Here is a 13,998-nt window from a genome sequence, read left to right as displayed (position 1 = left end):
AGTTTCTAGTTCTCTGTTTCTTGTTAAATTTTTTGGTATTTTGTGTGTTTGTGTGTGTGTGTGTGTGTGTCTATATATATATATATATATATTTTTTTTTTTTTTTTAACTAAGTATCCTTTCTCTGACTTTGAAGATATTGTACCCTCTGAAGAAACAAAGTACTGGTGAAGGTCAAAACCTAGGCTAAGTCTCTCCTATAAACACAGCAACACAATAACCCACTTTTGAAATCTTACCAAATCACAATTTAGGCAGTGGGATATAGCAATAATCAAAAGCATAAACCTTAGAGTGGACAGATGAGCATTCAAGTCCTAGCTCTGTTATTTATTAGCAATGTGATCTTGAGTTTCAATTTCATCATCTGTACAATAGAGATAATAACACCATCTACTTCAAGAGGTTGTGGTGATTAAATTACATATATTATATATATATCAAATTATACATACCAAAAACAATCATAACTTCATAGGTTAGAATTAATAAGTCTAAAATATGGTGGTGACATCAGAAAAAAAGGACAGTTGACATGACTTCTCTATGTAACAAGAGAAACCCAAATCTGAAATAGGCAGAGCCTAAATTAGAAGTTCCCTTTTTCTGAAACTTAGTTTACTAGGCCACAAAGTCCTAAAATTAATGAAAAAAAAAAGTTTGATAAGGAACTCAACAGTTGGTAAGTAGCAACATGATAATATGTTGCATTTGATGGGGAAACTGAGTTTTAGAGAAAAACAATTTGTTTTACTTTATATTCCTTATTGTATTTATTTCTTGTATTTCTTCTTGTAAATTTTAAATATGCAAAAGTATAACAATTCACAAGAAGGGACCATACAAATTAAAACAATAAACTTCAAAATTTAAAGCCTGCCTCATATTCTTACTGCACCCTACTACCTCTCAATGACCTGCATGGGTTGATAAGACATAGCAACTCTTCTTTCTTGCTGCCTTCTCCACCTATACTTAGCTAGTTCAGACCAAGAAAAAAACAAAGCTAGGAAGTAAGCATATGCATATTCAAGTATTTAAACATATGTGTGACTACCCTGCCAACTTCATTCCTTTTTTTTTTTTTTAATTAATTTTATTTTAGAGAGAGAATGTGCATACCCAGGGGGGAGACAGGGAGAAAGGGAGAGGATCTTAAGCAGGCTCCATGCTCACCATGGAGCCCAACTCAGGGCTAGATCCTATGATCCTGGGATCATGACCTGAGCCTAAATCAAGAGTTGGACACTCACCCAACTAAGCCACCCTGGAGCCTTGCCAACTGCATTCTTGAATTCAACATACATATTATTACTGTGATGGTCTTTAGAATTAGCCTTGTTTCTATCCTACTTCACCATGGCATCTCCTTCCCAACTACATGCTGCAATGACCTCAGGAAGAGGTTTTTGTTTTACATGTTGGGCTCCCCTGGGCCTGCATCCCTAACAATGGGTTATTAGACCTCTTCAATACCTGCTCTGACTCCTTGACAGCTGGACTTCTGACTACCCATTCTAACCAGGACTGGGGTTCTGTATGGACTTTGACTAATTGCATATTACTCAACCTTTCTCCCTTGGAACACATGTCCCAGATAGGCACTGAGTAACAGAATCCTGAACCTACTACCATGTCAAGTCCCATGTTCCCCCTAACACAGCACCTTTGACTAGATTCATCATTCTGGTGAGCCCTTGATCCTTGTTTGTGTTCTTGAGTGGATGGCTTAATAAGTGGAGTAGTTTAAAAAAGGCAATGCCCATAGAGCCATGGTAGTTAGGTAAATAACCACACCTGAATGTAACAAGATGAAAAGATGGTATGGTCTAAAAATAAAAAAGAGCCACCCAAATTCCAATAAATATGCCACATTAGGCAAGCTTTGGTTTTTCTCCTCTTCAAGTGAGGATAAGTGAGATGATTAGTGAAGCAGTACCAATCTGTGAGGCAAAAAAAATAATCCAAGCGTATCTTTTTTCTAAATCACAGATATAGGGGATTCATTGAACTGTGAGAGATTAAAAGGGGATCACCTTATACACAAAGGTTGGGAACTCCTGGATTCTCCATCAGAAATTCTGAATGGATTTATTTACACTGAGGGTGGGGCATGGTCAGAGCTCTGACAAATCACAGCTATATACACATCATCGTTTTTCAGTGAGTACCATAAAAAGCTAGGAGTTTTGTTCTAGTTCACCAGGGTCTCCTACAGATCTATGATTCTGTGATTCTACTTACTTGTTGTGCTCACAGGGACATGCTTTGGGAGTTACTTTTTATAAGGAAGATAGGTTTAAGTTGTTGCACGTCCTCTGAAGGGTTTTTAACGTTGCAGCCTGTGTATCTAAAACATAGCAAGGTTACTATCCCCCCCAACCTGTCCATAAAGAGTCTATTGAAAGACACCTAAGGAGCAGAGACAGTCATCTCTGTAATTTCTGCATGTTTTTCAGTGTCTCATTCAGCAACTTTATAAAAACACATTCTGCATGATTTAGTGGACCACACAGGGATTGAAGCAAGTTCTAACCAACTAACCTAATAAGAAAATAGGGCTACAAATTCTGAAATCTCCTTAGTAAGCTCAGAAAAAGTTTGTTAGTCAAAGTGAACCTTGAGTTGCTCTTAAATGGTAGGTGAGAGAGAACACAAACTGATTTAGGCAAGATGCCTGTCATGCAAAACAAGAATGTGAGAAGTCATGGAACATGAACAAAAAGCTGAAACTACATATGCTAAATCAGAGTCAGGTTAATGAATGAGCCTGCATACACAATATGAACTTGAAAGCATAGTCTCTGTATTTGAAGTCAAAGTGATTTCAACATAATTAGAAAAAACATTGCCCTTTAGAAAAAGTAACTACATCAATCAGTTGGAGGGGGGAGGTTCTGGAGTATTCGATCAAGAAAGATCCTAGATTGGGGCGCCTGGGTGGCGCAGTCGGTTAAGCGTCCGACTTCAGCCAGGTCACGATCTCGCGGTCCCTGAGTTCGAGCCCCGCGTCGGGCTCTGGGCTGATGGCTCAGAGCCTGGAGCCTGTTTCCGATTCTGTGTCTCCCTCTCTCTCTGCTCCTCCCCCGTTCATGCTCTATCTCTCTCTGTCCCAAAAATAAATAAACGTTGGAAAAAAAAAAAAAAAAGAAAGAAAGATCCTAGATTAATGACTGGGAGTTTAAGAGGCCCTATAAGTACATGCAAATTTTTGAATATACACATGTCTAGGAAAGGGATTCAATTGCTTTCTTTAGATTCTTAATGAGATGATGATCCCAAATTGGTTATGAACCCACAGATTTAAGTAAAAATTCAATCTTTTGAATATCCATTTGTCATAATTTAAGAAAAAAATTGTAAATATAAACTGCCACCACAGAAATGGTACTGCTTTTATTTTTGGTTAGTTTTCTAGAGCTGTGTATAATTTATAGTACTTAGTGCAAAGCATGAAGATATTACAAGTATAAAAATGAAAGTGTGGGGAGATCCTGGGTGGTTCAGACAGTTAAGCATCTGCCTTCAGCTCAGGTCATGATCTTGTGGTTTGTGAGTTCGAGCCCCGTGTCAGGCTCTGTGCTGACAGCTCAGAGCCTGGAGCCTGCTTCGATTCTCTGTCTCCCTCTCTCTGTCCCACCCTCTCCCCCGGCCTCCTGCTCATGCTCTGTCTCCCTCTCTCTCCAAAAAAAAAAAAAAAAAAAAAATTAAAAAAATGAAACAAAAAGTTTTTGATTTGACAAATGCAACTCCCAACAAGCTGCATAAGAGTCAATAAAGTGAGCAAACTGTTTCCACACACTACCAAAAAAACCAAACTGATAGTGCAATATTGCCCTCTACTGGACCACACTAGTAAAGATAAACCTAAAAGAACAGGACTTCAAAGAGTTTACTTTTTTTTAATTTTTTTTTCAACGTTTTTTATTTATTTCTGGGACAGAGAGAGACAGAGCATGAACAGGGGAGGGGCAGAGAGAGAGGGAGACACAGAATCGGAAACAGGCTCCAGGCTCCGAGCCATCAGCCCAGAGCCTGACGCAGGGCTCGAACTCACGGACCGCGAGATCGTGACCTGGCTGAAGTCGGACGCTTAACCGACTGCGCCACCCAGGCGCCCCAAAGAGTTTACTTTTAAAAGGACTAAATGGAATGCTTTTTCCCATAAACGTCAGTTTAGCCTAATATTAGGGTAAGTCTGGATCATTCATTCTCTCATAATTTTAGTGTGGCACTAATTTGAATGTGAAGAAGTTTAGAGGACTCAATCATGAATATAAGGTAACAAAAAAATAACTAATGTAATAAATATTTTTCTTAAAACTATATAGGATCTTAGAATTGAAAAGCCTGAACAAAGTTTCTAGTCTAACCATCTATATGGCATACACTTTCCTTCTATATATCTCTGCCAAGTAATTGCCCAGCGTTGGCTTAAATATTCTGGTGGAATATACCATCTCTGAAAAGTCTATCCTGTTCTGAATAGTTCCTTATAGCTGAAAATGATCTCCCTCCTGATTCCATCTCTGCAACAGAAAACCCCTCAAATATTGAAAAATGGCAAATTCATCCCACTACTCATACATTCTCCAAATTAAACGACCTAAGTTCCTTCAACAGTGGCTCCCTGACCAGGTTTCAGATGTGTCCACCATTTGGAATGCACTCCTCTTAACGGGTATTTGTTTTCTTTTGCTACTATAACAAATCCACTACAAACAAAGTGGTTTAAAGCAATATGAATTTATTATCTTATAGTTCTTTAGGTCAGAAGTCCAATATGGGTCTCACTGGGCTAAAATCAAGCTGTCAACAGGGCTGTATTCCTTTCTGGAGGATGTAGGCTAAGAGAATCCATTTCCTCGACCTCAGCCAAGAAGGGTACTTTTAAGGGCTCATATAGTTATGCTGAGCTCACTCAGAGAATTCAGGATAATTTCTCCATCTCAGGATCCTTAATCTTAATTACATCCATAAAATCACCCCCCCCCCTTTTTTCCCACGTAAAGTAACATATTCCCAGGTTTCAAGGATTAGGAGGTGGACTATCACATAATGCCTTTCCATTTGTCCCTGTTCCTCCTAAAGTAATATGTTCCATCTGCATATGGCAGTCCATGAATGGTCAGCACTGAGTAAAACCAGACGGACCATCACCTTCATCTCTCCAGATACTACACTTTCATATCTGTACTGAAGTCCAAAGAGGTTATCCACATCAGTCCCCTAATTCTTACCAGGCTATTAACTAAAACACCCACACCTTGTCTATAAACACAGCTTTTAAGCCATTCCCGCTCTGTCCTTTAGTTGGCAGTGGTTTTCTAAACCCATGTATAAGAACTTATGTTTACTCCTGTTAAATTTCAACTTGTTAGATTTTCCCTATTCTTGAGATCTTTCGGATCTCAAGTCTAACACTCAGCCTATCTGCTATATTTTTAACTCTGTGTCATGCACATCTGCAGTGCTACCATTATAGCACCACTAGTAGAAATCATGAATGAGACATCTGAAAAAAACCTCGCAGCACATCAGAAATCTCTCTGAAGTTGCGTGATTCTTGAATTTCGGTGTGTACTTTAATTGTAGAAGGGTTTCTATGCCCTATATCTGGAGATTCTGATTGAGGAGGTTTAAGACAAGGCCCGGCAATCTGCTTTCAACACCTTTCTCCAAGTGGGTTTCAATCAGCAGAGTACACTTGGAGAAACACTGTCCAGGTTGAAATCAGTTACTAATCAGTTCCTTTTGGGTATGTCCAGCCACATACAACCCACCCAATTGTCTTCACATTCTGTTCATGTTTCCTGCCACAGGAAGTTATCATGAGAAAGAAACCTGGTCAAATCACTAGCTAAATCCCTTTTATAGTCCTGCTAGCCTATAAAAGGAAGAAATGATGCAGACATAATTTGTTCTTAATTTGTTCATAATTTGTTTATAATTTTTTCACATAATCTGTTTGGTGTGTTCACCAAGTTTTCCTTACCCTCAGTGCCCACAATTAACTTTTTAGTTCTTGATCTAAAATAGTGCCAGGAGTTTAGGGTCAAGCTCCCCAGTTAGTAGTTAACAAAACCACCTTTAGAAAACTGGGGCTGCCCTTCTCTGTCTTCCAGATTTTGGAAAATCTGCTATCTTTTAAAAGCTCTCAAAGATCATGGACAACTGCAAGTTCTTTCTCAATCCATCCTGGAATGTCATCCAACCCAAATACCTGAACCCATTTAGAGCAGCTTCACCATGTGGAGCTCTCACTTTCCCTCACCAGGCAATGATCATTCTACCCATTTAGGTTGGACATCATTTTCCTCCATAGGAAGGACAGAAGCAAAATAAGATTTTCAGAAGTTCCACTTTCTCTGTATCATCCATCAGCAATATACCATCAGTTCCAAATAGCAGACATATCCCCTTTTTCATCTCTTTCTTCCTATAATCATAACTTAAAGTACCCCAAGTCTTCCTTAGCAATTCTTGCAAGCTTCTACTCATTAGAGATTTTATTTTCCAGTTGCTATCACAGACCTAAGCCTCCTCCTTATATCTGCATTACTCTGACTCTACCTTTCCCTTCTCTTTTTTTGGAAACTGACTTCAGTATGGCAAAAAAATTACAACTGGAGTTGGATGATATATACTTAAGGGCTCATTAGGCTAGCCTTGCTACTTTTGTAATTTTCTACAATAAAAGATAAAATAAATACATATAAATGTATAAATACAAATGTTTATATAAATACAGAGAGAAAGAGATCCCCCAATTTCTTCTTCGTTGAGATGCATTTTTATCCTTAAACTTTCTTTTATTGGTTGGGATAATTTGGTTTTAATTAAAGTCTGAATTGCACTTTCTCTGAACCTCCGAATCCTTTTATCTTCCAGCCCAGATTCCTCTGCCATTTTTCTCTGACTCCCTTTTCTTTGGACTGTTTGACATCTACCTATCAAAAGTGTAGGATTAAAAAAAAAAAAAGTGTAGAATATATTCTCATTATGCTCGTTTCTCTCTTCCTATCAAGAATATAAATTTTAGGGGCGCCTCGGTGGCTCAGTCAGTTGAGCATCCGACTTCAGCCCAGATCATGATCTCGCAGTCTGTGAGTTCGAGCCCCACATCGGGCTCTGTGCTGACAGCTCGGAGCCTGGAGCCTGCTTTGGATTCTGTGTCTCCCTCTCTCTGCCCCTCCCCCACTCATGCTCTGTCTCTCTCTCTCTCTCTCTCTCTCTCTCTCTCTCTCTCTGTCAAAAATAAATAAACTTTAATTTAAAAAAAAAGAATATAAATTTTTAAAAGTTCTCAGTTTATTACCAGAGTAGATTATTTCTGCCATTATCCTTTAGGACAGTGGTTCTCATGGTGTGGTCCTTTGTAGCAACACCAGCAACACCAACACCACCCATGAGCTTATTAGAAACACAAATTCATGGGTCCAACTGACCTACTCATCACAATCTCTAAGGATGGGGCCTGGGAAACTCTCCAAATGAGTCCTATGCACATTAGACTTGGAGAACCACTACTTTGGAGAAGACACTGTTCCAATTCAAAAGCCATCAATGTGCTTTTAACCAAATGTGATTTGCATCAAGTGCCTAGACACTGGGAGTCCCTGATACTACTGTAAACACTAACCTTTATGACTCTCTTATGTTTGCAACTCATCACCTCTTCTTTGGCCATACAACACACTTCCACGCCTGTATCTATCCCATCTCTGTCCTTTTATTCTCCTCTGGATGGTGTTCAGCATTCTTCCACTCACAGGATCTCTGATCTCAATGCAGGTATATAATTTCTTGCCATATCACACCATCATCTCTCTCCTCTTAACAAATCTGATTCTCATAAAAAAAACTCATCCTTCCTTTGTTACATTGAAGTGGTGAGCCCAAATCCACAAAGTCATCATTATGGTAATGATATACTTATAAATGATATACATGATATACTATCCCTTATAATCTCAACCTTATCATTCGAATTTTGTGTACTGTTATAAAGACTTTGGAGCCTCTAAGTATTATATCCAGCTAGGTTCAAGATTTGTCTTTTGTGAGTCCCTGAATACTGCTTCCATTTATTCTGCTTACCATGTGTTACTTGATGTCTAACAGGGTTTTACCAGTTAATTTGCTTGTTTTCCTCCTCTTCGGCACTATTCAGTCTAAAACTGTCCCAACCAGATAAGACAGTTCCTAGGAAAACACACACAGATGTATTCTACCTCTCCCTCCATATTCTCCCAAACTCAGTGCAAGATGATGATTATATCAACTGCAAGCTTTTCTTCCTAAGCTTTTAAATTAGTGCATTTATAATGATAAATAAAAACTATAGCTGTAGCCAGAAGGGATTGATAGGGCCAAATATGGAAGAACTAATATAAATTTAATACTTTGATTAAAAAAAAAAACACCTTTACTTGAGCTCATCCTTTCCCTTAGTTCTTTAGTAAGGAGACAGACAATATTACCATGTCGATAAAAAGTTATTTGTTTTCAAATCAATGTATCTGTGATCATAATTTTTGTCTTTAGAAGTGGAAAACACTGAATCATTCAAATTCACTCAGTTGTGTATTCCACTCTGAATTATGAGATAACTAGCATCAATCAATTCCACACATATTAATGTTTATCTTACACACAGAAAAATAAGTTCTAAGTTTTACAAGCTCTAAGTTGAAAAACTACAATGTAGAAGAAACATGTCACTAGAGAAGTCAAGAATTTATATTCAAAATGCAAGAATACCCCAAAAATGTGTAATTTGTTTAAATTGGGATATGTAACACATATGTTAACTAGTTTGAATAGCAATTTATATCCACTCTGGCCTACATATCATATCTTAACTCCAAAGAAGTAATAAAAGACAGCAATGCAAGAAAGTGACAACATGTAATAATGAAAGAAAATTACAAAATGAACCATAAACACAATTTGCTGAAGAAACCTGCATAGTATACAGCATGTAGGACTGCATACTTTTTGAATAATTAATATTCTTAAGAAAAGAATGGGTAAAAATGTATTACTCAGTATAAAGGAATACAACGAGGCGCGCCTGGGTGGCTCAGTCAGTTGAGAGACCGACTTCGGCTCAGGTCATGATCTGATGGTTTGTGAGTTCGAGCCCCACATCAGGCTCTGTGCTGACAGCTCAGAGCCTGAAGCCTGCTTCGGATTCTGTGTCTCCCTCTCTCTCTGCCCCTCCCTCACTCATGCTCTCTCTCTCTCTGTCTCAGAAATAAACAAACATTAAAAAAAATAATAAAAAAAAATAAAGGAAAACAATGAGTCACTGAACACACTATTCTGTGGAAATGTATTAATTCTGCAATAACTGGAATGCTCACATATTTCTGCTAAATAGTTTTGTGGTTAAAATCAGTTATAAAAAGTAAATAGAAGGGTTCTTGGGTGCCTCAGTCGGTTGAGCATCTGACTTTGGTTCAGGTCATGACCTTACAATTCATAAGTTCGAGCCCCACATCAGGCTCGCTTCTGTCAGGGCAGAGCCTGCTTTGGATCCTCTGTCTCCCTCGCTCTCTGCCCCTCCCCTGCTCATGCTCACTCGCTCGCTCTCTCTCTCAAAAATGAATAAATATTTCTTAAAAAATAAATAAAGTTTAAGCAGAATTAGAAATATTCTGTTTCTAATATGGAATATAAATACTTCATAAGTATTCAATAACTATTAAATGGATATGTTAAAATGATCACTTAAGTGATAAAAATGGAAAATACAAATTTTAATGTCAAAATATAAACTTTGAGATGAAGAACTTGGTGGTAAGATATATAACCGCACTTAGAAAATATGCTTCATATTTCTATTTTTATTACTCAAACACTGCAACTTTTTATGTTACTTAGCTTTCAGAAGTTGGTTTCTTGCTACCAAAACTGGATTCAGAAAATGACCTATCCGTGAAAAACGCTTTGATGATTCACTAAAAAATGATTTTATGTGTTTATAAACCTCTGTACCTCATCATCATCCCCTTTATTCTATTAGTTCAGCCATCTTGTCATCGACAGAGATACTATTTAAAAACACTCTACTCTTTTTCACCTCCCAGCTCTTTGTCATTCAACCAGCTTCAACAAGTCATAAGTTAATCTTCGGCCTTTTGGAGGCTAATAAACATAGAATTTGCTACAACATACTTTGCTCAACCAAGGAGAGTGATGGTATAAGATATAATGTTCTGCTGACACTTTTAGATTCTTAGGGAAAAGACACCTTACACCCATAAATGACTTTGTTTAGAACTCATTGTTATAATTTGAGATTACAGGGGTCATTCTCCCTATAATTCATTTAACAGTATTAACAAAGATAGTTTTATGTTTTCATGTCAGTTTTGACACACAAGAATGTTACAGTAATGACTACTATTATTTTCTTCACTTAAAGGAAAAAAGTTAAAATAAACATGAGGCCATTTCTCTCCCTTTTTTCATGGACTCCAGAAAATAAGAAGGTTCATCATAACTGAAATGATCCCATCCCAAGACCATTATAAAATGTATACAACTGCCCCAAAACATTTCTGAAGTCCTGGTCAAATCTCTTTCTCTGATCAACATGCTTCACACAGATCTAAAGCTCAATGAATATCTGCTACAGAATGAGGACCTTTAAAAACAAAAAAAGACAGTCCTTTTAATGGCACAAGGAACACTGTTCGCTTCACTAAGTCTTCAAAAAGTGACTTAAACTAGTCACTTTACATATTGAAAATGAGAGAAATTCTCTGAAATCTCTACCTTTCAATTCCTTTAGAGGACTCCTGGCCTTTGGGATGTTTTTCATGTTCAAAGGCGCTAGGCTTTTATTATATAACTTCCCACAGAAGACTGAAACCATGTGATATTCTCAGCCCTGCTGACACAATAAATATTAAAAACTAAAAAAATAAATAAAAGAGAGACAGTCCTATGATAAACTAACTTAATCAATAATTCCTTTTTTTCATCCATTCATTCAACATTATTAAGCAGCTATAATAATGCCATGCTTTCAATCATCAAAATATTCAATAAGTACACAACAAGTAGAAAATATGGTAAGGCATATTTTTACATCTCCATTTTTTGAGAAATTTCTAGCATGCATTTCACATATAGTTTCATGCATTTAAATGACCTTACCTCTCTTACAGATAGCTGTGGTGGGAAGGAGACTGAAAATACCAAGTTGGTAAATTCAAAACCAGAGGCCTCAACTTTTTGGCACACCTAAAAAAGTATTACATAAAAGCATTTTTTTATTACATAAAACAGTATTCTATAAATTCTCAGGAATTGCTGCAAGTTTTACACTAATCTTCATAACGTGGATTTTGGTCTAGGAGATTACACTACACTTCTAAACTTTCACCTTTGGGAATTCTCATAAACATCCTGAAATCAAATATTTGCTAACTATAACCTGAACAACTGATATCACAAGGTTCAAAACAGCCAGGATTCACTTGCAGAACAATCTGTGGAACGTCAAAATAGTTTTCTATTAGATCACCTCCTAATTTAAAAAATATTTTTAAGCAAAATAAAGCCAAACTTGGCACTCCTGACAGCTAAGAAACAAAAGGCCATCCCACATTCAATCATGTACCTTCCACAAGACGGTAACACTTGTCATTTCAAGACACTAATAGGTATGACTAAGAGCTTTTCTCTAACTCCTAACTATGTTAAACAGCAGAAGGAAACTGCTATGTTTTCTTCAGTTGAGTAGCACTCATGACAAACACAAGGACACATATTTCATTAATTTTCAGATATCTTGTTAATAACGTAATTTGAAAAGAGTTGGCTTGTTTTTTCAAAAAAATGTAAAAATGTTTTAATGATCCATTGGTGTTAAACAAGTTGAAGTGAATGGTATTGCTCCTTTAGATTCAAGAATTCTAGGCCTTACGACTGAAAATTTCTACATAATTGCACATATAATAAAAAAACAGATTATTTACCTTTTTAATGAACTCTTTTTCACAGAATTCTTGAAGAATTCCTAGACATACATTGCATACATTTAAATTTGAGTTCTTAGAAGTAATGCTACCATCTTCCAAAATGGAGACCCTCCCCTCTCCATTTTGACTCAGATTATCAATCCCATCAATCCCATCTTCTAGTTCTTGTAGTCGAATTTTCTTGGGAGGTGGGTTTGGAACATCCGAAATTAATTCCTCTTTTTCAGTTTCCAAAAATTTCTGTAGTTCATTGAGCAACTCCTGGAAAGTTAATTTGGAAAAAGTAATAACCTTTTGACAATGCCCTTAAGGTTAGGATGAAAACAGGAGTGAAATTACTATATATCACAGACTTATACAATGTTGATTTATATCAATTTTGGAGAAATCAATTAACCTTACTATCCTGCATTGGCTTTCTGGGGAATTTAAAAGAGAATTATCTGTAACTCCTCCAATATATGTGTGAATATTTTTCCAAAAGAGTTTCATATATCAGTGAAGCTAAAGTCCTAAATCTGACGCAGAAAGGTTCCATTAACAAATTTATCACAGGTGTAACCCGTTTTACTGTGTTTCAGTTTATTCTGCTCTGCAGATACTGTGTGTTTACAAATTGAAGTTTTGTGGCAACCTTGCATCAAGCAAGTCTATCAGCACCATTTTTCCAACATTTGCTACTTTGTGTCTCTGTGTCACATTTTAGTAATTCTCACAATATTTCAAACCTTTCCATTATTATATTTTTTATAGTGATCTGTGACCAGGGATTATGACTCTCTGGAAGCTCAGCTGATGGTTAGCATTTTTTAGCAATAAATTATTTTTTAATTATGTACATTTTAGACATAATGCTATTACACACTTAAAAGACTACAGTATAGTGAAAACATGAGTTTCATATGCACTGGGAAACCAAAAAATTAATTTGACTCACTTCATTGTGATATTTGCTTTAGTTGGGTAATCTGGAACCAAATCTCTATATCTCTGAAGTATGCCTGTAATTTAGTTTGTAGTTATGTCATGAGGATCATTCACTTGCTAATTTTAGATTTAAAAAATTTTTTTTTCAACGTTTATTTATTTTTGGGACAGAGAGAGACAGAGCATGAACGGGCGAGGGGCAGGGAGAGAGGGAGACACAGAATCGGAAACAGGCTCCAGGCTCTGAGCCATCAGCCCAGAGTCCGACGCGGGGCTCGAACTCACGGACCGTGAGATCGTGACCTGGTTGAAGTCGGATGCTTAACCGACTGCGCCACCCAGGCGCCCCACTAATTTTAGATTTTAAAAAAGCTTTGCTTCTAATTATTAACAAATAGAAATACAAACTGAATTCTATTATTGCTAGGTTATTTAATAATCTCACGAGCACTAAAACCTCATTTGTACAATATTCATTTAATATGAATTCTGAAAAAATAGAGATTATACATATATTAAGTAAAAATAATTTCAAGACGAATTACTAAACAAAGGTAAACAGATGCTGGCAATGCTGAAATTAGGCACCATAATTACAAAAACCATGTATGCATTAATTGAAAGAAGCCTTCTACTACACTCTGGTTTGCCTAATTTCTGTCACCCTTTGTAGTAGAATGTTAAAAGTTGCATTTCTTTGAAACTGTTCTCATATTTCAGGCATTCCATTCATCTAAAATCTCAGAGGACTTTTTTTCTGTTTTGCCTAAATTAGACAGATTTTATTATTCAGTTGTTGAATAAATATACTTTTGAAATTCACTCAGGTTACAATTTACTGGCTCTAAAGAATAAAAAATCTTACACTCAAACAAATCTAATTTATTTTATTAAGACATTAGCTCCCCTATTTCATCTTTAACAGAAATATTCATATATACACACACATATAGGTATATTGTGACCTACACAAATGTTTATTACCTAAATTCTATGTCAGTATAACATAGTACATGTGTATGTGTACATAATAGTAATATGACTAGAACAGATCAAAACCTAAGTATATTACAAA

The 13,998-nt window shown here is 36.5% G+C and overlaps 1 protein-coding gene across 2 annotated transcripts in view; it reads right to left on the bottom strand.

The window, feature by feature from the left end:
- Positions 1-13,998, bottom strand: part of PUS10 (pseudouridine synthase 10) — a 79,169-nt gene that overhangs the window by 59,049 nt on the left and 6,122 nt on the right. For both annotated transcript variants that reach the window (XM_040453648.1, XM_040453647.1), the window contains exons 3-4: positions 11,994-12,257; positions 11,170-11,256 (exon numbers count right to left, since the gene is read on the bottom strand). In XM_040453648.1, the coding sequence (XP_040309582.1) occupies positions 11,170-11,256; positions 11,994-12,257 (351 nt within the window). The remainder of the gene's footprint in view (positions 1-11,169; positions 11,257-11,993; positions 12,258-13,998) is intronic.

This window comes from Herpailurus yagouaroundi, unplaced genomic scaffold (assembly GCF_014898765.1).
Source record: "Herpailurus yagouaroundi ecotype Mexico unplaced genomic scaffold, PumYag 210, whole genome shotgun sequence".
NCBI lineage: Eukaryota > Metazoa > Chordata > Mammalia > Carnivora > Felidae > Herpailurus > Herpailurus yagouaroundi.
Note: the sequence above shows the minus strand (reverse complement) of the source record. Positions and strands in the feature narration are given on the sequence as shown.